The following is a 25,955-nucleotide window of genomic DNA, read 5'->3' on the forward strand; positions in this document are numbered from 1 at the left end:
AGAGCAGCATGGTGTGCCACCACCTACCTGAGCACCAGGGGGACTGAACACAAAAAAAAAGTCATCACCATCTCCCTGTGTTCCAACAGCTGCCTTCTAACCACCCCCACTGAACTGAGCTGATGCATATTTGCTGTCAAAGCCATGCAGCTCAGCTGTTGGCTGCCTTATATATCCCACCATGTAGCTCATCCTTTTCCTGATTCATTTCTATGAATTACAGAACGTGTCACTTAGATCCAGAAGAAGATAGAATACAACCAGACCTGAACATGGCCACGAATGTCACACCAAGCAGCTGGCCTGCACAAAGCACCGGCAGGGTGTGTGCTTTTTAGGAAAGAAGGCACAAATGCAGCAGTGTTGTGCTGCTGATGGGCAGGAGCTGTGACACCCAAGAAGGGAGCTATAGCTCACAGAATGACAGAATGGGCCAGGTTGGAAGGGACCTCAAGGATCTGAATCTCCAACCCCCTGCCACACGCAGGGCCACCAACCTCCACATTTAATACCAGCCCAGGCTGCCCAGGGCCCCATCCAACCCGGCCTTGAACACCTCCAGGGATGGACGGGGCATCCACAGCCTCTCTGGGCAGCTGTTCCAGCACCTCACCACTCTCACAGCAAACAACTTCCCCCTGACATCCAACCTCAATCTTCCCTCCCTCAACTTCAAACCATTTCCCCTTGTCCTGCTGTTATCAGAGAGTTGATTCCCCTCCCGTTTGTAGGCTCGGCCCTTCCCAAATTAACAGCTCTCTTCTAACTCCAAATGTTTCTCTGCACAAAGCCCACAGGAAGATATCTGCTCTCTTCCTTGGGATGTTTTCTTTGCCTTCTTTCTTCTCCTTTTTTTGCCGTACCTCTGCTGCTGTCACAGAGCTGGGGTTGGCTGTTTGCTTGGGACGTGTGGGCAGGAGCTCAGGGGAGAGGGGGAAAGAGCAGAGCTAATTACAGGGGATGCTCTCAAAAATAGAGCTGCTTTTCCCCTCGACCGTGAGCTGGTGTGAGAGGTAGGTGTTGTTCTGGTTCTTTCCACAGCTTTGGATCAACAGAAGGGCAGAGTTACTGCTTTACACGGGTTTAAACTAAGCTCAGTTACACCGCCGTCACAATAGAAACAACTGAAGTAATCTGACATATTTAGCTTCCTTTCCTTCCTGCTTCCCCGCTGTCTCTTTTCCTTCCACGTCCTTTATAGGGATATCAACCACCAATCCCTTCCCTGCAGATCCCGTGTGGCTGCGACGCGACCACATCCTGCCATCCTGCCCCCAAACAAATACGTCAAAAAGGAAAAGCCATCAGAACTGGCAGTGCTCAGCTGGGTGGGAGCAGCAGGAACAACCTGCCGGGTCCTTGGGGTGCACACAGACCTTCTTGGTGAAAAAAAAACATGCACTGGTTTGCCTGTCTGCATTGACAAATCCTATTGTGCCCATATTCCAGGAGTCTGGGGGAGGAACTGTAAGAAGAGGGGCTTTGTGGTCTAACTGCTGTAAAGATGGAGATGTTTGTGTCGTGTGAACTGGTTCAGAATGGCACTTACCAGCACTGCACTGGTACAGATAAGGGCAGCACAGTGAGTGCAAGGTTGGGAATGGTGCCCACGGGGTCCCTGTGCCTGTTTGCTGTCTTAGTTTTCATTCAACGAGGCCTGAAGGGCTGAGGGCTGGTATGCATGGAGCACAGCCTGGCTGCACGCTCGCTGATCTGCGATGCACGGAGGGTGAGATGATCACACGTAACCACTTCCCAGGCAGGGCAGTAGTTAATGATGTGTCCTCAGCCTATTCTGAATTCTCATTCTGGGGGTTTAAACTGCAGAAGTTAAACTGGGCAGGAGTTCAGCTTGGACAGCTTCCATGCTGGAACAGCCGTATTTTCCTTGTCTTTTGAAGAAATTCAGAGGAAGAAATCCTTTAGCAACGTCTGTGGTCAAAAGAACATTCTCTAGTGGCAGACTCTGAGAAAATCCCAGCTTCACCCACACGGGGCTGCAGCAGCAGCAGCAAAAAGTGAACGTGACCGTCCTTGAGAAAGCCCTGTGCAGAGTTTGTTCTTTGTCGGGGTCACCACCTCTGAAGTTTTTGTTTTCTTTGTGCTTCCAGAGCCCGGGCTTGGGGATGAGGCTGGGGAGAGGCTTTGTGTGCTGTAATCATTCCCTTTCCTAAGGCTGATGGAAGTGCTGGGTTAACACACACAGCAGCCCCGAGTGTTCCGTGACACACAATGGGATGGGCTTCAGAATGTACGGGCAGACCATAACTGATCACCTGGGATAGATACACGGGACATTGGAGAGCCAGGAACTGCAAAATGAGCAGGGAAAAGGCTGCAGGGACTGCTGGAGGAATGGCTCCAGGACTGCTGGCATTCAAGCAGTGGGGCAGAAGTCGTGGAAAGTTCTCTGGGAAACAAACTGAACAGGAAACAATACTGTTATATCAGTACACAGAGAGGCTGCTGCTGCACCCACAAAGCTTCCACGGGGCTGTTTGTCGTTTACTGACAGCACAGAAACATGCACCATAAAACATTTCTCAACTTTGGCCCTGTTGAACTGTCATTTATAGTTATTATTTTAAATATGCATTTCTCACAGAGTTACTGAAAGGTGCATTAGGTTGCACCGAGAACAAAGGCAATGCATCGCTGGCTCACAGGAGAAAATGAGTTTGATGTGAAGCATCAGGACTGACCATTGGCAGGCCTGTCTTATTGCAGTTTGATAGGCAGAGCACCTCTGGGATTCTGGGCACAGAACCTGAGGCCTTCAGTGAAAGCCCATAATGCTGCATCTGCTCCAACCACTCACACTCAGGGGCATTCAGAGTCTTACCTAATTGACATGACTTCTAATTCCAGTGGTTTTGTTTCTGGGATAATAGAAGTGAAGTAGTTTGGCTCTCGACTTCTGATTCTGCCTTGCATTGAATTTGTATTTGTAGGGTCTGTCATAGCAAAGCACACCGCAGGGTTATCAGTGTGCTAAAATTACATACACAGTCCATGCCTGTGTTAGGTCAAGGCTGAATGCAAATGTGTTTTACAACTGAGACAAGGCAGAGCAAGAATGCACCATCTAGGATACTCTCTGAAAGCACCCGTTGCTTTTTGGTAGCATCATCATTTTTAAGTGGGCTTCAAACCACCAACATAGTATAAAACATCTGCAAGTTTGCAGTCGCTATGAATAAACAGTGGGTGAAACTGTGAGCAGTTGCATGTCTCATCTTCGGTTACCTAGCGATGTTTATGGCTCTCTGTATGACTCACTGCTTAATTAGTGTTTGCATTACCTAAGGATCCTCAAGTCCCAGCCAAGAGAAGACCCCGTCATGTTATGGGCTGTACATGCAGAGAGGCAGTCTGAGAACACACAGCATAAACAGAGCAGGCAGAGGAAGGGAAACAAAGCTGTGAGAGGGGCTGGCTGCCCCACAGCAGAGCAGTGTGGGAGCTGAACCCCTTATCATCCCATCTCTGTACAGTTATCTACAAATTAAGCCACGCTGTATCCTCACGTACTTAGAAAAGTAAATCTGGCAACTGGTATTATGCAAAACCGTGCTCAAGTAAAAGTAATACTCCCATCTGTATGTATTTCCTTAAATGATCATTATTTTTACTGATATTAAATGGTTTTGTTATTAAGGAAAGGCAGAAAGAGGAGGAGCCTCGATGTGAGTTAGCAAACATCACTGCTCAGGAAAGTGTCTGGTTTTCATTATCTGTTCCTCATGTATCTCAAAGAGATCACAGCCACCAAGGTGCTTCGTCTCAGTTCACTTCATTAAAGCATTTCGAGACCACTGACATGTTGGTCTCACTCTTAGCAGCATCCTTGCCTCTCTGCAAGCTCAGAACCCAAAGAACATGCCCTCTCTTTTCTTTTCCTCCCACTGAGTTGACTCCCTGGGAGGAGCTGGAACCTTCTATCAGAAATTCAAAGATTCAAAATGTTCGAGCTCAGCAGTGAACTCCAGCTGCTATTTTTCAGAGATCAAAGACTTCACTGCTCCACGTCCTTGCACAGTACAAGGAGCAGGGAGATCTGGACATGGAAGCAGAGAACGTTAGAAATCAGGGATTCCCTGATTTCCAGGGTTTTTTTTAGGGCAACTCCTTCCTTCTTAGAACTTCAACTTGATGTGCTATCCTAGTTCTCCATGGCATACTTGCTGCTGGCAATATCCACACTCTCCTCCTGGCAGCCTCCCATGCAGGACCAGCTCAAGTGAATCCACAACACAGGGCATCCATCTCTGTAACATCCAACCTCGAGGCTGCTACAATCAGTTCCACCAGGGACAAAGATGGGTTCCAAACCAGTTCCTTGAAGCATAAAGCAGCAGTTTTGCTTAACTGCAGATGCAGAATAGTGTATCTAACAAGAAAATACAGGGCAGACACAAACCTGAGCAGAGAACATGCTTTATTGAGAAGTAGATACAAGAACAGCACATTCTACCACATCATGGGAACAGGGTTTAGCTTCTGTACAAGAACGGCTTTCTTCCCTGCTCCACAGATCTACTTTGTTGGATATTTTCATGAGTAGCTGTATTTAGTTACAATACAGGAGCAAAGGGCATGAGACAGCAAAATTCAGTAATGCCCACAAAGTACACATCATTGACTGATGATCTTTTCTTTTTCCTTTTTTTTTTTTTTTCTTTTTTCTTTTTTAAAGAGGCAGAGAAAGGCAGACAACCACCAGAGGGGCAATAGAGAACTTTTCCACACAAGGATGGGTCAGTGGTTAACAGGAAACAGCTCCTACCTACTGGTATGGTATGCTGCAAGTGCTTCACTTCAGTCACCATTCAACAAAAAAGCATTGGAAGGTTTCAATGAAATCAGCACTATATGATGCTGCCATCACCTACTCCAAGTGTGTCCCCTTCTTTTCATCACACTGGAGCCATATAGCAAACCTGTGGCACAAGGACAGTGGTTATACTTGAAAGCCATTGTATGATAGTTTCATCTGGTGCTGCTGATGGGACAGAGGAAGTAAAAGCTTTCTTGTTTTACAGAGACAAACAAGGATGCGCTGTCAGAGAAACAAACCATCCACACAGCTACGTGAAGCTGCCACTGATGCACAGAACATAAACTGTAGGCAATCCAACAACTGGTGATATTTGGATTTCAGAGTTTCTGTGGCTGTTTGGATAAGGCTAGCAAATATTTATCTGTAGTGAAGATTTTCATTTCTTCAATCTTGAGGAAAGAAACCTTCCTCAGTAGAAAGAGGCCTACGATCCAAAACACCTCCGGTGAAATATACTCAACGGGCTGTTTCTGTGTGAAGGAACCCACCAACTCCAAGAGGAAAACCAGGCAAGCAGCAATATGCAGTGACAGAAGTGTCTCCAACAGAAGTGGTACGGTTGCAGCCCCAGGAGCACACACCAAGAGCAACTCTATGAAGCTTATCAGACTGTGATACCCTCAGACAGTCAGCTTGCACTCTTCTGGGATAACACTACCAATCACACCGCTCACTGATAAGATACTGACTGCACAGTCTTAACTATGTGAAGACCTACTGTACCGTAGGAAAAACGCTGCTCAAAGAGGTGGCATGTTGCTTTAGTAAAATTATTTCATACATGGAATGGAACAGTCCATCAGACAGGACTAGTTAAAAATGAAGTCAGTGTAAATGGCAGCTTGCTAGGAAAACAGCCTTTCTGCAAACAAGTGTTATTAGACCTTGTTCAAAAGCCACAGAAGTTACCTCCGTTACTTACAAAGCAAGGAACCTGAAGGAAGAAGCAACCAGGTAACAGGACACAACACAACCTCATCGGAATAAGAACAGGAGGGTAAGACCAGTGACTGGACAGGTACAGTACCAGATATCAGAACTCCTTGGGCCAGTGCTACTAGGAGCTTCATTTGGGTCCTATACAGATCCAATCCTTGCAACCTCATTGAGGCCGAAACATAAAGTTCCTCAGAACTAGCTTCTGGTGTGCACAAAAGATCTGGGCCAGAACAGTACCAAGGGGAGCTGATCTTTTGGGAGGGTACTGTACCAGCCAATCACAACAGCAACAGGTACAACAGAGATCCCGAGGGTACTTCCTACTGCTGGGGTTCACTGGCTTCAGGAGTGACAGACAGTTAAGTTCCCTTAGGAGGGGTCCATTTCAAACAGCTGGGATCCATTATCTTATTGCTGTTGGATCTTTTTGCCTCTTTGGCTATCCATTCATCAATCAGATCCTGAGGAAAAGAGCACGAAAGGGTGGGTTAAAACAAACAGGCTGTGATGAGAGAATTATCCAAAGTACAACACCAAACATCAAAGTCCAGAAATCTGATTAGCCCACTCCATTACTGCTGAGCATGTCAAAAATAACTTCTATTCCACAGCACTTTCTAGAAGCGCTTCCAACCACACTGATAAGGCTACTTGTAGCTACAAAGCTACAGGAAAGAGCACATCAATGAGAGAAGCTGTCCTATCTTTGGGGGTTTATAAATCACTTGTCTAATGAGGATACAAACAGGACACATTCAGGATTCATTTCACTGCTGTGCATCCATTTGCTCAATAAAGGTTAGGCACGATGAGGGGCAAGAGAGGAATGACAGTTCATTTCCCCAAAAACTGCTTACAATGAATAATGTTATTCCATACATGCAAAAAAAGTCAGTCTATGCAGCCTATTTCTACACTACTGAAGAATCACACTCAATGCCAGTGCTGCACTTTACAGAGACTGCATTTCAAAATGATGGTGCTCCCCATCTGGTGCTGGAATCAAAGGGCAGGGAAGCCCCTGCACCAAAGAAAGATAACACTGACTTCATTAGTTCATGTGAATCTAACAGCTAAATGGGAGGAAATAAAGGTGCAGAGAAAACTATGAGAAACCTTACCTGTCTTTTCAGGACCAGGTGTTTCCCCTTCCAGTACTTCAGCATCTGCAGTGCCTGCAAGGTACTAACAATGTCGACGGGGTTTACTGCAGTCTCCTGGCTGATTTCTGCAAACCAGTATCAGTTTAGGTTAGAACAGAAACAAATTCCACTGCAACAGTCTCTGACAGTTAGTTTTCAACTAAAGTCTTAGGCATCACATTTGAAGTGATAAACACAAAATGCCTTGCAGATATTAAGGAGGCATGTGCAGTACTATTGCTGCTGAAGCCTCTGATTGCTCTGGTTATCTGTAGCACTGTTACACAACTTGTCTGTGGTCAATTCACTTGCAAAATATTTGAAAGCTTTTAATATTTTTATAAGAAGAAGTCAGTACAAACTTTAAGAACTCGGATTATTTTTGCTGTTGGGTGGACTAAAAAAGGAGCAACATCCAAACAAAGGAACATTCCACCAACTGTGCTGCTACACAAACACGTGCATCAATGCAATGAGCATGACCTGTCTCATATTTGAGGTTGCACAGGCATGCTCCTGAACCAGTTTAGGTTGAAATTATACCTTTTATAGAGATCTCTTTTCCTTGGAAATTATGCAGGTAACGAAGGAGAACTTCCTTCCAGTAGCTCCGGTAGCTGATGAGACCCAAATCAGACAGAGGTCGCTCTGGAGAGCCAACTTTTTCTTCTACTTTAGAAAGCAAATAGCCTGTAAAGAAAAGGAGATTTATTTCTCCTTCCCAAACTACTCCCTCCTGACTGCTACTCTTCAGAACGAGAAGAAATCAGCTCTACTAAAAGCTGCTACACATCTAACAGATATGTTAGATACTGGTGTGAAGTTATTATACCAAACTGAATGTTCCCAGAATGATTCTCTTTATACTTACTGAAGTCAATGAGCATCTTGCCATAGCCTTGCCTCATGTACTGGGGCATTGTCAGGATACAAGAGACATTGTAATTGAGAAAAGAATTCTTCTCCTAAAAATCAAGAATACACAGAACAAATTAACAAGTCTAGATCTGCACAAACAATAGGCTGTATCATAATCCTAACAGACAGAACAAGCCTGTACAACTGATTCAATACAAGGTGAAAGCAGCAATTGCAGAAATACCTGCCTAGCAACCAGTAACATGATCATCTTTATCAGGCAGTGGGTGTTTGGTGCACAATGTTAAGCTCAGGATGGCAGCATATGGAGCTGTACCCAAGAAGCAGTCACTTGCACTCTCACTATCACTTCTAACAGGTTTATATGCAAGAAGAAAGCAACCAACCTTAGAGAAATATCCTATCAGGTGGCAGCCAGTGTTGTCAGCTTCTGTCATGACATAGAAGAGGAAGGGTTCAACATCATAATACAATGTTTTATGGTCCAAGAAAAGTTTTGCCAGCAGACATAGGTTTTGACAGTAGATCTAGAAACAAAAGGAGAGTGTGAACAAAAACAGACATACATGGGAAATACACAGAAAGTTCTGCATCATCTCAGAAATGGCGTGGAGCCTTTCAGATAGAACAGCTGGACTGGGGAACAATTCCATTTAAAGAAATTTGGTAAGGTGAAATTTGATAAGGTGAAATTTGATAAGGTGGGAATTTCTGTTTGTGATACCAATCTCTGAATGCTCAAAACATCACATCCTCAGTGAAGGGAAACAGAAGGTTGGACCTCTGCTTGTTTGTGTTAATCCTGTGCTTCAAGGTCATCTGTGGTAAATGGAAAAGCCTCCTCCCAGCTTCCAGCAGTCCAAAATTTAGCTGTGAATCTGTTTTTCTGTTCTTCCCTCTGAAGCCTCCAGCACTGGATACACCTACAGACTGCTGCTACCTAGAACTGAACCAGTGGTTGCAGATTCATCTTCTACCCTTCAATTGAGGGTCAAGGTCACACTCTGTATAATTAGCCTACTTTCCACTCTAACACAAGTTTGAATGTTCTCAGCTGAATGAGAGATGCAGTAGCAATGTACTGAGGCCACACACAGAAGCTCCCCATTCATTTTAAGAAAGAGATCCTGGCATCCCAAAAGCTATTGATCCAACACAGTGCAAGAGAACAGATGAAAATGCTTGTGCACAACAGCAACGAGGAATAACCACAATGAAAACACAGACAAAACAAACATCAGAACTGCAGGAGTGGACAGACTGGACTGCAGTAGCCTTTCCACCATTAGAGAGAGAAAGGGCCATTTGCATCCTGTTTCTCTACAGGAAAAGCAGTGCTAGGCCTATTAATACAATTAATTACCTTGTTCTTTTTCCCATCAACTTCAAAAACTGAAATGGAGCCTTTGCGGTAGATTTCATCACCTGGTGGATGTTTCCAAACACATTTTGCCTATGACAAGTAAACAAAATTAGGGTGACACTACTGTTTTAAAGGCAGAAGAGGTTATAAAAGCTGCTGGACACACCAGGAAACACGCAGAGCTTTTAAATTTAATTCTAGGTCCCATTTCTCCTCTGCAACCCACTGAACAGAACAGAAATCAAGCCTGCATCTAGGAAAACTTTCTCTCAAAATGACTCAGAATCTCCTCACCTCCCAAAGTGAACTGACAGCAGTAATAACATTTAAAAACATCTGCATGCTCACGCCTGATTTGAAGCTCAGGAATCAGAGATCTTTCCCAGCCCTTACCATGTGTCTGCGCAGTATTGTCTGGCTCTTCATGTATTTGAGGCAGAACTCACACATGTAGAGACGTCCCAGGCGAGCGTACTCCTCTGGGTAGGGAGAGTGATACCAGGTGTCCAGTTCATAGCGGCCAAAAGCGATGGTTTTAATCATATTGCTGCCTTCTGTGATCTGGCCCTGGAGCCGCAACTTTTCCTATGGATGAAACACATGAACAGCAATTAAAAACTGTTTTAAAGGGATGCTGAGAGGAAGGGGTTGTATTTATTTCCCTCCAGGAGATCCTTCACTTCAAGTCTGTGACCTAACGACATCTCCCACAAACCCCTCCTCAAGTAAACTCAGCCTGAGCCCTGTTCACAAGCGCTAGCCAGTGGTGGAAGAAAGACTCAGAAAACATCTTTGAACACTTCTTCCCTCACCTGCAAGAAGAGGTACAGCCTAACTCTCAGCCTTGATTTACCAGTGTGCCACTGGCAGGCATCAAGGAATCTTTTGGTTCATTTCTGGAGATGGGAGGTAGCTTTGAAGAGCACCTACAGAAGCCTCAGCCACAATATAAGGATTTTAACCCCATTCCACAGTCACAGTTACTGTCAAGGTACCTTCTTTCATTTCTAATCATTCCTTTCCTGTTTCCACAGGTGAAACTGTCTATTCCCTCACTGAAAAGATATACCTATTAAATGAGGCTGTTACTAATTATTCCTCATCCAAGGCACTGTAGCATTCATCTCTGCAGATGTTTAGGTCCACCTATACTTTCAGTAAACCTACTGAATGATTTCAGCATCATACCTACTCTAACTTTGCTGACTCGGCTGGGCTGTGGGCACTCACCTTCCAGTAGGTTCTATCTGCACAAGTGCAACAAAACCCCCAAACCATTCACATTTCTGAACAACTATGAGCTAGAAGGCTTACCAGGTCCTCAGATGCCCGTGCTTGTGCTCTTCGGAAAAGCTCAAGGTCATACTCACTGGTCAGGTTCTCAAGAAGAGGTTCCCTAGTATTGCCATAGGTTTGCCTGTGTTCCTAGAGCAAAAAAAAAAACAAAACAAAAAAGGAGTTTTCACTGCTATACTAGGCTGTTGAATTTTGCACCTTTTTTCAACTGAAAATGTTGCAGGATGACCACTTAGTGGTTTCATTCCAGACACAGGAATGAAAGAATTGCTGCTTTTACCATGTATTTTTCTTTTTGCTCCTTGCTTAGTCCCGAGTTCCTCTTCTTCCTGAGTTCAGCTACTTTCTCTTTGTATCGAAGCTGTCTCTCTGTTGGTGCCTGAAAAAAAACAAAAAACAGTTGGAAAGCTTCATTAACCTTCATGCACCTCAAATATTCACCTGCACCTCTTCTGAAGGACCTCTGTGTTGGCTTCTATTTGATCAGGTTTGTTGTCTCCAAACCAAATCCTGCATGCACGAGAAAGCACTTCAGGTATAACACAAATTTTTTTCTACTTCATGTAGCCTGCCTTTCTCAACACACCTCAGTCCCACGAGACAGAGTGCATTCCTTATGCACTGCTTAATCACGTGGAAAAGCTCACTGCTGACTCATCAGGTCACCCTGACTCTCAATCAAGACTCATTTGAATTGAGAAACATAATTCTCCTGCTGGAATTATGCAGGGTAAAATGGTGGCATGCTGGTCTGCAGAAATTCTGCTGTCATACACATGAAAGCACACAGAAAAGAACATCGTGAGAACAACTCCAGCCTCCTCTGTAACATTACTGCCCAAAGTCACCTCTCAGCTTTCACTAGCTGCTCCAGGCTCTTACTGAAGGGAGAAAATGAATTTCCCCTGCTGAAACAAACTGGAGATTGCAAAATGGAGTCTCGGGACTTAGCACAATAGCTTCACTAAGAGGTAAAGAAGGGAGATCAAGTTAAAGTCGCTGTTCCTAGAAACACAACTGAGTTTTTTCCACTCTTAACTGAGCAGCCACTCCACGACGTGCAGACTGCCCACCTGGTGCCTGGTGGCGTGCCTGTTGTTGTCGTCCTGCCGATGGGCCAGCATTCTCTCCTCAATCTGTTTATCCCGGCTCTGTGCTCGCACCTGGAAGTCAAAACTCCTCTGTCAGCACTGCAGCAAACTACTGTCAGAGCTTCCATCTTGTCCATTTCTCTGTTTAGGTGGATTTTCTAATGTGTGATTTATAAATTGTCTGACACAACAAATGCTGCTGTCTTACAGCTAAGGACATCAGTGGAACACGTTATTTCTCCTGTGCACAAACAAGTCTTGGTATTTCGTTCTATAAAAGCATAAGGAAGATAAAACAGAAGACTTCACTACCTTGCACTCATCTGCTGACAGATTGTGATACAGTGGGCATCCTGATATGGAGAAGTGCCGCTCGTGTTTTCCAGTTAAGTGTCCTGTAAAGGATCAGGAAAAAGAGAAAGCTTTTAACATATGACCATTAACTATAGCCCAGATGGTCAGATACTGCATACGAGCTTCTCAGAGAGGTAACTCCATTTATTAACATTGTGGTAGGAGGAAAACATTTCATGGTTCGTGGCACAAGCTATAAGAACAAAGAAGGAAAATCCTTTTCACACTAACTCAAAAGCTGCGCTCCATGCAAGCAGCCAGGCATATTAGATAACTGCATTCATTTGTTGCTGAGAACCTATTTTTTTTATCAGTCTGAGATCAATATCCTCACCTACAAGGCTCTGCATTCTCCTCCCACACCTGTGCTCACTCACTCTCCTAACTTGCTCTTTATCCCATCATCCCCTGAAGACCTCTAGACAATAAAGATATACCTGTGGATATGCTCCATAACTCTTCTCTATACCCACTTCTCAGTAGTGTTTCTGATTCCAAGCAACTGCCTACTGTTACGTTGTACAAGTCAACGGAGGGGGACTTAATATCACCACAGGAAGGCAAAAAATAAAAATAAAAATAAAAAAAAAAATCAACAAATCAATCCTGGAACTGAAATTACCTAAAGAGTTACAACCAGGAGTGGGACATTTCATGTTGAAATTGTAGCTTTCATGGAAGCGGCGGCGCTTAGGACGGTGAGACAGGTCACTTCCAGAATCCTTCATGGACATGTCCTTGGCAATGCTCTCATCATGGGATACATTTGGACTGGAGATATCAATATCAGACTCTGAGGAAGGGGCATTCCCGGTGGGAGTACGAGGTGGAGACTCATCGTGATCCGCTGCATTTTTAGTGTCTGAACAAGGATCAAGATGTTACAAATTTGCCAGAAAAAAAAGCTTTCAAAGAAAAATATGTAAAGCAACTCTGGATAGCTGTCTCAAACCCTCTAACCTGAGGATATCACACTGTGCCCAGAGAACGGAGCCGCATATCCTTTCCAAGAGCATTTTGCAAGCTCTCAACACCTCACTGTGGCTACGTACCTCTGTCAGAAAAGTCAACCACTTGCTCTGTTTCTGATCCAGACGAGCGGGTCTGCCGGAGTGGGTATTTCTTTGGAGTCACAGGGGCAGGCTGCTGCTGGCTGCGGGTCACCCTCCTCGTGGAATAGACTGGTTCTTCTGCTCCAAACGACGGCGGATTGCGAACCGGGCTGGAATCTAATTTCATGGAGACGCCATAATTACACCCACAATTAGCACTGAATGCCAGTGAACTGCCTCACATGTGCTCTGATAACACCACAGGGTATCAGTGCAGGATTCTGTGCAATCATTGCATATTATCATAGAGATATGATATATTCTTCTAAGATTAAATCATCACTTTTACAAACACCGACGGATCTGGAATTTGATTCACTTTCTCTGAGATGATAACTGAATTGATTAGAAATTACAAACAGCTCCCATCCGGAAAGCTTGTAGTGTTTAGCTTAGATAACAACTATCAGCATTTAGAAAATTCTTGAGAATATCAAAGCTGCTTCTGGTATGGAGGTACATCTGGAACACCACGTATGGTTTTACAAAGACACGCTGCTCATAACACTATAAAACAGATTATTCTGCATGAAAACGATGCTTTCATACCCTAACAGTATCACAGGCATCCCACATACCAACCCAAATCACTCCTCCTCCTGTTTTTGAAGCCTAACCACCAGATGACTGTGCACATAAGTTTTTTACCTACAAGAAAATCCATCACAAAACAGTGTATGCACAGATGGAAGGAACAAACTTACCTACTGTCATTTTCTTAATAACTAACAGCCTAGGAATTGCTATCCTAAAGCTAAAAACGAGGAGGTGGACACAGGCTTCCCCTTTTAAATTGGGTGTAAAAGTAGAAGCATGCAAAATTTGTTGACATTTATTGCATCAGCAAATCTTGAAAACACATCTTCCCTTGCTGTATAGAAAACTCCAAAGAAACAAAGCAAACGACAGCAACTTTTATCCCTAAACACTCCCTCTCTAACTTGCCTACATAGTTATATTTAGCTAACAAGATAAGTTTACAGAGTTCTTAGATAAATCAGGCAAAGCAGAATCATGGGTTCATAGAATCACAGAATCACCAAGGTTGGAAAAGACCCAAAGATCACCCAGCCCAACCATCCACCCATCACTGATAGTCTCACGAAACCACGTCCCTCAACACAGTGGGTTTGATTTCTATCTCCTGTAATAAAGAAAGAGCTTTACTTCTAGAACTGAGGATGCTCAAGTTTTCCTTTCTACCATCAGTGTAATCCTTACGTTACGCAACCTCACATGCATGCAATCTGCAGTCAGAAAGACTGCGTTTTACTACGATACAATAAAACCCAATGAAAAAAGTTACATATTCGCATTTGGGTACGAAACTCCACGCGTTTAATCTACGAAAGTGAACGTGGAGTGAACCGAGCCTCCTGCCAGTGGTGTGTTTAAGGAAATACATCTTTACCTTGGGAGCTCTGGCTGAGCCTGGCTGAGGAGCGGGTCACACGGGCGGATCGCCGTGATGTGGCATCGCTTTCAGAGCTGTCTGTATGCTCCGGATCCGTGGAGAAATCGGAGTCTTCTGTTCCATCCGAGCTGCTGCCCGCATTCCTCTGCAACGACACAGGCACAGATGTTAGCAGGGACGCTAACCACAGCCACACAGAAAGCACGTGGTGATAACGTAGAGTTGACACAGAATCACAGAATGGTTGGGTTGGAAGGGACCTCAAGGATCTGAATCTCCAACCCCCTGCCACACACAGAGCCACCAACCTCCACGTTTCATAGCAGCCCAGGCTGCCCAGGGTCCCATCCAACCCGGCCTTGAACACCTCCAGGGATGGATGGGGCATCCACAGCCTCTCTGGGCAGCTGTTCCAGCACCTCACCACTCACATGGGAAAGAAATAATTTAGACTAATAATTTCACGCCAGAGAAAAACCTTTTTGTGTCATCCATACAGCATCGTCACCCTGAAGGCCCAGCGGGGCACAAGGGGGGGTGGTGAGGAAACAGACGGGCTCTGCGTTGGTTGTGCATCACTGAGAGCAATACGGGCTGGGAAAACAACAGAAAGGAGCACAGCAGGTAATGAACGCGGCTGCGTTCACCTGAGGCTGCAAGTGTGGCCTCTGTGAAGAGAGCAGCCCTGAGGAAAGAGGCGGGAACAGCAGCCGAACCCCTCAGAGCGCACACCGCCCTGCGCCGCTTTGTTTTGCGTTCAACAGCGACTCGCCGACCTCCGCCAATCATAACGCGCGTGGGTGGGGCCGAAAAGGCGATTCCGCCAATGGGAGCTCGAGGAGAGAAGGAGCATGCCGGTAGGGCGTGACTGACAGCCGGCAACAGCCAATCATTGAGAGCTTCGCTCCCACAGAAACATCCACCCCGGGGGCGGAGTGGGATTGGGGGAAGGGAGGAACAAGGCACGCGCGGGGAGGTGACCGTTGGGAGCGGAGATGGGCAGCCACGGAAGCCAATCAGCGACCAGCCCGGCAAGACAGCCCAGCCAATACGCCGCCGGCTCTTCGATCGTCTGTCCAATGGGAGAAACCGAGAGGAGAGCCGCGCTGCAGGCGGGGGGGAGGAAAAGGATAACCGTTGGGGGCGATGAGTGACGGGCGGGGCGGCCAATCAGTGCTGCGCGGGACTCTGCGACAGCCAATGAGGGAGCGAGTGGGGCAGGCGCGGGGGGCTGAAGGCCGCTATTTTCCCCCCGGTTTTCTACCCGTAAGAGATAACTGGAAGGGACGGGAAAGCTGGAAGGCTCTATCCTGAACCTGCTGCTCCCTCCCCGGCCACCTCCCCGGCTCCGCTCACCTTCCTGCGCGGCATCCTCGGAGGGGGCGGGGGCAGCGAGGCTGCCTGGTCCCCGGCGCCCCCGGCTCGTGAAGCGGCGGTGGCCGCCGTGTTAGTGCCGGCGGGCTCCGTGGTGACGGCCGTGTCGCCCGCCCTACGGCACGTCTGCTCCGGCGGCGCCAGCGCGCTCCCGCCGCCAGCCCTGCTCCCCGCTCGGTCCCTCACGCTTCCGCCGGGACACGGCCCACACCCCCTTGTCACGTGACCCCGCGCGAGCCTCACGCCAGCGGGAGCCGCCATCTTTGTTTGGGCGTTCCAGCGGCGAAGCTGGTGGCGGCCATCTTGGTTTTGGGCAGAGGGACTCTCGGCGGGAATCGGGGCGGTGGCGGCGGCGGCCATGTTGAGTGAGGGCGTGAAGTCAACGAGCACCGCGGACCTCCGCGGGCGCCATCTTGGAGCCGGGCAGAAGCGCGCCGTCGGGGTGATGGAGTGATTGGGTGGAGGAAAGGCGGTGAGTCCCCGTTGATTTTACGGCGGAGGCGGGGAGCCGCTGCCGGCCCTCCTCGTCAGGGGGTGCCGCCGTCTGCCCTGCGCACGGCCTTGCCTGGGCCGCGGCTGCTCGCTGTGGCGGGCGGGCCTGGGCGGGCCCTGCAGGCCCGAGGCGCGCGGGGCCTCCTCCCTCCCTCCCATCTCCTCCTTTCCTCAGACGGGCCTTTCCGTCGGTTAACCTTTCTCTTCTCCTCAGGGGGAGGTTTCTATTTATATATATATGTGTGTCAAGATTTACCCGTGTGTTTCTCTCCCAGCTCGGGTTCCTGCAGCACGGAGGCGGTTTTCCTTCAGCCCGTTTGGTCAGACGTGTGATCTCTTTGCAGCCAAGGTTATCTTTAGGGATTATCGAATTCTCGGGGTTTAATCCTATAATCCCGTGTCGCACTTAGTCACGCGAGTCACGACGCTTCTTTCATTGCCATTTGTTGCTGTGAGGGGTGCTGGATCTGTGGAATGCTGGAAGGCAAACCTGGAGGAACCTGAGGGAGCCGGGCTTGTTCAGCCTGCAGAAGAGAAGGCTGCGGGGTGACCTGATTGCAGCCTTCAGTACCTAAAGGGAGCCTACAAACAGGAGAGGAATCAACTCTTTGAAAGGGGAGATAACAGCAGGACAAGGGGAAATGGTTTGAAGTTGAGGGAGGGAAGATTGAGGTTGGATGTCAGGGGGAAGTTCTTTGCTATGAGAGTGGTGAGGTGCTGGAACAGCTGCCCAGAGAGGCTGTGGATGCCCCGTCCATCCCTGGAGGTGTTCAAGGCCGGGTTGGATGGGGCCCTGGGCAGCCTGGGCTGCTATGAAATGTGGAGGTTGGTGGCCCTGCGTGTGGCAGGGGGTTGGAGATTCAGATCCTTGAGGTCCCTTCCAACCCAACCATTCTGTGAGGAACTCAGATGCAAAGTCTGCTTTTGCCTAAAATCAGAGGAATGGGAAGCTGCGTGTGTGGTATGTGAACTGGAAATGTTTGCATTGGTGGCAAATGGGGATATGTTTGGTGTAAACGTTTGCACACTCATCCCCTGAACAACCCATTCATAGGAATCCGGTGATTTGAGCGTCTCAATTTGCAGCAGAAAGCACTGCAGGAACGCAGCAATTCTTCCAACTTCATGAGAGGAATGGACTGACAGAAGCTCAAGCGTGTCTCAAATTGCATTTGACCCCAACATCTCATGAATTCTATGCTGTCAGGCTGTTAGACTGACCTGAAATGCTTCGTTTAAAATATGATCTGTGTGTAACTAAAGCTGTTGTCTGAAAGGGCAGTAGGAATGGGAACAGAGGAAAACAACACATTTCTCCTTAATAGATGGAGAAGGGAAGCGTTGGTCTGAATACATCATAGTTGTTGGTGAGACCTTGCTGGAGTGAATGTGCATCATGTTGAAAACTGATGAAGGGCTTTAATGGAAATGGAGTGCAGTCAGGGGCAATGAAAAAGCTTTTAAAAGGCTTATCAGCTGCATCATCTTTTTTCTTTTTTTTTTTTAATCTTTTTCTTACACTAAGTAGAATCTATCTGTGTTAAAAGAGCTACAATTAGCTTAAAAGGTGGTTTCAGCGTAACATAATTGGACTTTGTAAGTATCCGAATTGAATTATAGGTTTGCCTGGATGAAAAAGAATAGAGAATGTGATGCTTGTGTAAATTCAAAGGGTTACAAGTTACCACATCCCAGTGAAAGAGTTGCTTGTCAGTGGTTGCTGAAGGATTCCTCTTTTGTAAGCTATGCAGCATGTGATAGCTGCATCTTTTAAGTATATTGGATAAAACAAGAAAAGCATTAACTGGAACTTCTAGGTGTCACTGCAGTTCTGAAATAACAAGTTAAGTACTAATGCATATTAGCAGGACTTCTCACCATCAGCAGGATGTTATTGGAAAAACAAAGCAGACAAGCAGAGGTGGGTGGTGCTTAATAACTTTCCTAGAGGTGGCAGTCGTTCTAGAAGCCAGGAATCCAGTTCTCCATGAGGTCTGATCATGTCCTGCTATTTAAAATGGCAATGCAAACAGTCCTCTGTGCAGTTTGAAATGATGCAACTCTACACTACCCAGCGTGTTTATACAGTAAGGTAATGATGAGAGATGATGGCCTTACATCTGTGGAACTCTCATGCTATAAGAAGAATAGTGGTCAGGTTGTGTTATCATTGAATCATAGAATGGCCTGGGCTGAAAAGGACCTCAAAGATCATCTGGTTCCACCCCCCTGCTATGTGCAGGTCACCAACCAGCAGCCCAGGCTGCCCAGAGCCACATCCAGCCTGGCCTTGAATGCCTGCAGGGATGGGGCATCCACAGCCTCCTTGGGCAACCTGTTCCAGTGCCTCACCACCCTCTGGGTGAAAATGTGTTATGACCATGGCAGAGCCTTTATGTCCCCTTCTGTATTTATACGTACACCTACTGGTAGGGATTTAACATGTTGTTGCCATGCTCTTTAAAATGCCTCCCACATTTAGGCTGCTTCTGGTGGAAATACAAATCCAGGTATTGTTTTAATGGATCTGTATGTGGAAGATGTGTGTGCCTGCGATTGGCACTGGAAGGTTCCATTATGGACATTTGTTGGAGCTGAAATTGAAGGGCTGTTGTGGGGAAAAGCACTGTGAAACTGGAGTGGATGCCTCCTTTGTTGGCTTCACCACTAGATGTCAGTGCACGAACCTGAGCAAAATGGACAAATTGGGAATCAGTTGATGAGGAGGAATGATATTCTCTATTCGTACTTATGCCTCCTGGGGGTTAAATTCCCTTAATAAGGGCCTTGAGATACATTTAGTGCCTTCACTGTCAGAATGTTCCAGGCAGGAAATGAGGAATTTCCTGGTGTTGCTTCTAAAGGAAGTTTAGAAGGTGCTTGATGATTTGAAGTTTTATGTTAAATGACACAAAAATGTGTGTTTTGTTTTTTAAATCCTGGGTTTTTGAATATATACACATTCTCAATTGCCGTGAACGGCAGCAGGGTTAGATAACAGCAAACCTAGCTGAATCTGTTGGTGTCTTTTTAGGCCTTGATCCTCACTAAAACTCTTTGAAACTCTTTGGGAAAAAAAAAAAAAAGTTTTTTGAAAAAACTCTTTGAGTCCTGTGTAAAGAGAGGGATCTCTTGCTGAATGTTAGCAAATATAGGCAATGAGAAGGAAATTTCCACCAAAAAAAAATCTTGCAAAATCTTTGTGAACAGGTATGGAGATCAGTAAGTTGAAATTAGATTTAAATTTCCAGTTTCTTGCCTTGGTTCGTGCTTGCTCTGGCACTCAGTGATCTGTCTGAGGGATCTTAATGTAGCCAGCTTAGGTTAGTGGTGGTACAAGGCAGGCTGCTTATGTTGGAATTGTTCTGAAGCAGAATGAATGCTTCGGGTTTTTCACTTGCTTTACAGATCCTGAAGCATTCACTTTAATTGCTTTGCGTGCTCTTTGTTATGCTGCATTCCTACAGGGTTACTTTACCTGCTTCAGCATGTTTTAAAGCAAGTGGGACAAACACTGGGTGATGAGAATCTGCTGTAGAAATATCTGAAGTGCTGTATTTCAACAATTCTTGCTTGCTTTTAGGTGCTATCTCAGACCAGCTGTGGGGGCTGCAGGTACGCAAAGACAGCACCATGATTGCATGCTGCAGCTCTCTGGAGCGCTGCCACACAGACGTGAGGATCCAGGACTGCCACTTCACTTCGTGTTCACATCTTCTGAAGGTGAGTAGAGTTGACTCTGATCTGGTTTGGGTTCCAGCTTGGTACCCTTCAGTGTCTGTTCTTTAAGTGTGGGAAGTCACGGCAATAGAGCAACATAAGAGAGCCTCTTGATCCAAGATATAAAGCTTGAAGAATTTCTGCTCCCAGCTTGATGTGTCTTAAAGGCCTGTACTGAAGTGGGTCACTCTGACTATAAAATAACTGAAGCCTGGCTGCTGCTTGCTGGTTATATTTTTGGATAGGTCCCTGAGCAACCTGATCTACTTTGGCTCTTCTTTAGAGCAGGGGTTGGAGCCTAAATTATGTTTACTGTGACTGGTGAGATGCTTAAATTTGGTTATTGACTGGATTAAACATAGGATAGAAGGTGACATGCAAGCAAATTAATTGCTGGTATGTGTATGCAAATGGCAGAAGGTGCAAAATACAGAATTTATAGAAAACAGGCTGTGGAACCTGGGCTGACAACAAGCATAAGTCTAGGTATTTTCTGAGCCTTGGCTTCTGTTCAGCACTGAGGAGACCAGCTTTCCTCTGGGCCTTAGCACACATCAGAAATAAACCCAACAGCAACAAATGGATTTAGTTCAGACAGTAATAATGGTGAAATCACTTCAGACTGAATTGATTTGTAGGTTGGCATGGTATCTTTATTTTTTCACTTCCAGCTGCTGAATACCAGCTGTTGCACATCTGAAAAACTCCAGTTTTGAGGATTTGTTTGCAGACAGTTCAGCAGCTGATAAGCGACCCGTTTCATTTCTTCCATGCTCTGTTCTCTGATAAAACAGGAACCTGGCAAACTGTATGTTTGGGGAGGGAGTGGGTGGCATTATTGTTATTTTTAAGCCTGAAGCTTGTTTAGATTCGAATGGATGCTGTCTTGTGGGTATAAATAGTCAGGAAAACCCTTTTAGGAGAATTGCAACCACGCACTGTGCATTGAGCTGAAGGCCTTACAGAGCACAACTTGCTGTAGTTGTATAGGAGTGCTTTAGTCGACCTGAACAGAAACCATCTACTCACTCCTTCCCCAGGGGTTCTGGCATGCAGACATCTGAGTAGAGCCTATGTTTTATGGCAACAGAAGGAAAGTCAAGCCAGTTTGGCCTGCATTTGTTTTGTTGTTTGGTTTTTTTTTTTTTAATTGTAACGGAAAAAGGATCCAGTCTGAGTCTGAAAGCAGAAGTTTTACACTTAGTTACAGCTGAATATAGCCACACTTCCTGCTTTCCTCTCTCCCCTCCTCCCTGCCTCCCCTGGGTCTCATAGCATAATCTACTTATTAAATAGTTGCAATAAAAGTACATTTTGCCCTAGCAGGACCAAAGCCTATTGGTAGGGAAGATATTTTTATGCCATCCTTGTCCTGTTCCTGCCAAAATGAGGGTGTTTTTTGGACTCTTGTCTGCTTTTGGATTTGTGATCTGTTCCTTTAATACATTCCTTCCAGTCTAGGCAGTGTTCCCCAACTGCCTGGCACTGATGTTAATGCCTTGCTTCCTAATCAATCAAGTCCACTCCATGCTTCCTTAAAGGAAAACTTTGCTCATGTTGTTCAGCCCAATGACACAAACTTCCACAGGTGTAAGAAATGTTTGTCACTGGCAAATGGCACCAATGTGGGATGTGAAGGCCAAACTTTAATCCTGTTTGGCACTTGTGAGCCTCTGGGCAGTTCTTTCCTTAAAAGTGACTATGGTACAGTGGGCAACCAGCAGAGATTTAGTAGCTCAGTTTCCAGCTGTCCTAAATAATTTGATTATAGCAAGAACTTTGAGGATATTAACAAGGGGTCATATGTGTGTATGGGGGGGCAGAATTTGTTTTCACTTTCTCCACTAATGAATGCAAACTGCCTATGCAAAATGGATGGGGAATGTAACTGGAGAAAGAGTGTCTCAAGATGGAATCAGTCACTTCTATCTGTTTTTATGTTAAGGTTCACTGTCCTTTGTGTTTCTAGATCTGTATCTAGAAAACAATATAGTGTCAAATAAGTAAAGATTGGGGTGAGCAGTGTTACTGCTTTTGGGGGCTTGTGTCCTATTTGAAGTGCAGTGCAGCAAAATGGCTGTTCCTAGGGTAAGGTTTATGTGCCAGCTGGAACTGCTGACTTCCTTTAAAACTCCTGGTTTTGTAATTATTCATGGCAAAAAAAACCTGTTTCTTCCCATATGAACTCCTGGCTTACTGAGCTATGAGGTGAGCCAAGTAGGTTATTTTCTTCAGTGTCTGCATTTTTTCCTAATTACTTTGTGCCAGTTGTTACCACGCAGTTTTCTTTACCTGTGCTTCAGAATTCACAGGCTTCATGTTCTCAAAAGGCTCAGCAGTGTTTCTTCTGGAGCTCATCCTGGGACTGCCTGGTATCTGAGAGAATAATATTCTTGTGCCAAATACAGCCTTTTATGTAAACATTTTTTTTTCTATATCATGTTTCTAACATTTTCTAATATAATTCAGTTTCAGGAAGCAGAGAGGTGGTGCTGTGTGACTGAGCAGCTGTGGTTTGCCAGGCAGTGGCAGATGGGTGAGCTACAGCTCTCCTTGCTGAGTCTTCTCTTTGCCAGCTGAGAAACAAGGGCCTTGCCTATCCTGAGAAGTAAAGCTTCTCCTGCTATTCTTTAACACGTTCCCCTAAGCAAGCTGTCGTTCCTTCATCGTTAACGTTTAACATCTAATGCAGTCTTGTATTATTTTAGGAAATTGTATTTATAATTTCTGAACACGAGTGGTTGGGAAAGGGAGGAGAAACAAGGTCATCTCTTCAGATAAGTGGGAGCTGTTACTGTAGATTGCAAGTCCTGGCATCCCTTAGGTAATGCCAGCTCCTGCATAGGTGCGTGGCCAGGCGCAAGACTGGGGATTGCTCTGAATACCTTCATACTAACAGTGATAAAGAAGCAAAGCAGAAATCCTGTGTCCAGGCTTCTTCAAGCATGCGATGAAAGGATCCCATATAAGATAGTGAAGTTATTTCCTTCGGTGTTTGTTTTCCAGTAGGATGAACTTCAGGGTCCCAGCAGTTGGATGATCAGGAGGCTGTTGTAGTGGGTAGAAGGAAAGCAAGCAGCAGTGGATATGCTGAAGGTGTTTGTTGTGCTTTGTTATGGCTCTTCCTGCACCAGGCACTGCTGCTTGCACTATTTGTTTTCAAATGAGAGCTACTCTCCTGGCTCTGAGTGCCTCCCTGGTTTGTATCCATCTGTCTGTTCTCCTTGGTCCTTGCATTCATTTACGTGCTCTGTTCTGATGTTGGCAGTGCTGGACATCAATGAATACTTGGAGGTGCAATCTTCCTTTCTGTTTTATTGATGATTCATGCTGTTAGGAGATGCTTCCTGCCTTTCCATGACTTAGTGAAAGCAATCCATTTCATAACGTCTCCTTACTCTTAGCAGAGCTTATACTTTGTTCCCAAAACTCCCACTGTTTTCACTGCAAGCATGACCAGACTGTGAAATAGCTTGGCTGGTCTAGTGAATAATCTGTTAGACTCTTTTAATAAACGACAGTTGTATTTATCTTACTCCATAGGGCTTTTCATCTCAAAACATTTGAGTGCAGAAACTGTCCAGTAGTGAAATGCAGCCGTCTCTCTTGGAAACAGAGTGGGAGGCAGACAGGCGTTTTACTACACGGTCTAGAGTGAGAGGAATTTTGTTTAAGGACAATGAGGGAAAGCTGAGCTTATGTGCTGAATGACCCTTTGATCTTCCACGTTCATGCTCAGCTGATCAGGACTTTAAATCTAAGCTCTGTCTGCTCCTACCCATAGCGAACAGCCAGCAATGTCTCTCATTTAGGGCCCGAGCCTGCGCTAGAATGGCAGCACTGCAGTGACATCTGTTCAGCCTTGCATGTCTCCTGTCTGCTTGTTATTTCCACGTAGCTGTTCTGAGGTGGGTAGTAGGTTGTACTTGAAGCAGTAAATAGGGGAGGGTGAAGCCGGGCCTGTTAAACAAACTTATTTTGCTGCATGCTTGTAAGCTGAGGAACTGGGCAGTGCTGTAGTATTAAAGGCCGCTTTCTGGAGCGTGCTGCATAGGTCAGTCCATAGCTACAAGAGAACCCTAAAGCTTTGTGGTGTTTGCTCGTTGTGATGAAATGACTGTCTGCCCAGGGCTCTGACAGCTGAGGAAAGTTAACCAGTGGTGAGGTTGGTCAACTCTGCAAGGAGAGAAGGCTGTAGAAACCGCGGTGGCAGATGCAATAGGAGTGAACAGACACAGTGTGATAACATGGATCCTTGACCTGCAGTCTTTGAGCAGTTGTAAAAGCTTGTTACTTCTGCTACTATGCAGAACATCATTAGGAAACTTAATTACTGGGAGATGACTACATCGCGTAGGCTAGAGCGTAGCCTGCAGGAATGTAGGAGCTTTAATTTTACAATGCTTGTTTGTGGTGTATCTCTCCCCAGCAATGGCACAGCAAGGGCTGATCTTGTTGCAAATGAAACAAACTCAGCTGGCTGATAATGTGCAGCTCATCTGAGCTAGCGTGGTTGCAGCCCCTTGATAGGTAATGGTGATGACAGCTGGTGATGTCTTGCTTCTTCCTATGTAATAAAACAAAATGTGGATTTTTAAAGCTTGGAGGAAACATTTGATGAAAGCAAAACTTGGACTTGAGACAACGTGGTGCTTTGCTTAGCTGTGCTGAACCACTTTCATTTGAGTAGTCCTTGCAGTATTTATAGCATGAGATATGGTAAGAACAGCCAGAGGCACAGCTGTGTGACCTTTATGCTAAAACAAAACACAGAGGAGTGAATATTTTTACTTTGTTCCAGCTGTAAGTATTGGGTTCAAATTGCAGTGCCTTAAAAGTGTGGCAAAGAAACCGAAAGGTGAATTTGAATTCGTAGGCTGGAAGGACTGACAGAGAATCCTGGAAGAAGGCTGAGTGAACTGCCTGCAGTAGAAAGAAGTCACAATTCCTCTGTTTGGCCTTTAAGAACACTTTATGTCCCCCTGAACATCTTGCTGCTGTGTGTACTGGGGAGGAAATATTTTCAGGAAGGGCATCCTTGATATGAAGGAATGTCTGTATGCAGAATGGCAGCCAAACTTTGAAGTTCTGCTTGGTGTGATTTATTTTTTTTTTTAACCTTTTTTCTGCCTTGGGAGCTGGAATAGGAAGAACTGTTGGGAAAGCAGGCACCTGAGGACCTTTGCTTTGTTTAAAACTTAATTTTAGGTTGAGAGAAGGAATGTGTAGATAAAAGCATTCACCAGAAAACAGTTTAACTGTTTAACTCCCAGAATTGCCCTTAATGGTGCTGCTGTTCTGGAATGTTCTCCAACTCTTAAGACAGTCCTGAACAGAGATCACTGTGCCTCCTGTACAACTGTGATTCTTGAGTGTTATCAGATCTTGCAGTACTCCTTGCTAGAAGAGATAGGGCTGATTAGTTTGATGGGTGGCATTCTGTTTGTTTACCAAGATCTAATAATCAAAGCTGTGGCTTTTATCTCATCTTTGGTTCCATGGGGAGGTACATTCTGTCCTCCTTCAGCAACTGAAGCACTGCAATATTCGGTGCCTCTTCCCCCTGCAGGGTTTTTCTTGAAGCAAGATTGCACTGTCTAGTTTCCCATCTGTTGCCTGATTACATGCAAATAGAAACAGGCGGCCTTGTGAGCAGAGATACAGGAAGAGGATGGGGAGTGCTGCTCTGCTGCGATAGCCACTGGAGGAGGCCAGCTGCCTGCTGCTGTCATAACCTCTCCTCTCCAGAGAGGCTGGCACGATGCCCAGGATACTTTGCCATCTCATGCCATCCCCCTTCTCTTATCTAGCTTCCCAGAAGCCTGGATGGACCAATCTGCCCCACCCTTTGCACTGGGATGGGTGCTTCCTTGCCCTAATCCCCCACAGCTGCACCCCGCTGCAGGCAGAGTGGAGGCTGGGACCTAAAGTGGGCATTC

General features: G+C 45.8%; 2 protein-coding genes across 3 annotated transcripts in view; one reads left to right on the top strand and one right to left on the bottom strand.

Annotated features, from left to right (window-relative positions):
• Nucleotides 1-4,421: 4,421 nt before the first annotated feature.
• On the bottom strand, nt 4,422-16,015 carry KAT7 (lysine acetyltransferase 7). The gene is made up of 15 exons (XM_085210968.1): nt 15,787-16,015; nt 14,428-14,575; nt 12,957-13,133; nt 12,527-12,766; nt 11,863-11,945; nt 11,533-11,622; nt 10,740-10,838; nt 10,478-10,588; nt 9,557-9,748; nt 9,164-9,253; nt 8,187-8,327; nt 7,793-7,886; nt 7,465-7,611; nt 6,901-7,007; nt 4,422-6,240 (listed from the first exon to the last, which is right to left on the bottom strand). The coding sequence occupies exons 1-15, from the start codon at nt 15,799-15,801 to the stop codon at nt 6,139-6,141; spliced, it is 1,836 nt and encodes a 611-aa protein (XP_085067094.1). The 5' UTR covers nt 15,802-16,015; the 3' UTR covers nt 4,422-6,138.
• Nucleotides 16,016-16,139: 124 nt separating this feature from the next.
• FAM117A (family with sequence similarity 117 member A) overlaps nt 16,140-25,955 on the top strand; it is a 29,073-nt gene continuing 19,257 nt past the window's right edge. Inside the window, exons 1-2 of one of the 2 annotated variants that reach the window (XM_085210973.1) lie at nt 16,140-16,276; nt 19,880-20,019. In XM_085210973.1, the coding sequence (XP_085067099.1) occupies nt 19,938-20,019 (82 nt within the window). In that variant the 5' untranslated portion in view covers nt 16,140-16,276; nt 19,880-19,937. Of the gene's footprint in view, nt 16,277-16,576; nt 16,646-19,879; nt 20,020-25,955 lie in introns of those variants that run through there. The other variant, XM_085210974.1, reaches the window with a different exon arrangement.

The sequence above is a fragment of the Meleagris gallopavo genome, chromosome 29 (assembly GCF_905368555.1).
Source record: "Meleagris gallopavo chromosome 29, MGAL_WU_HG_1.1, whole genome shotgun sequence".
Lineage (NCBI taxonomy): Eukaryota > Metazoa > Chordata > Aves > Galliformes > Phasianidae > Meleagris > Meleagris gallopavo.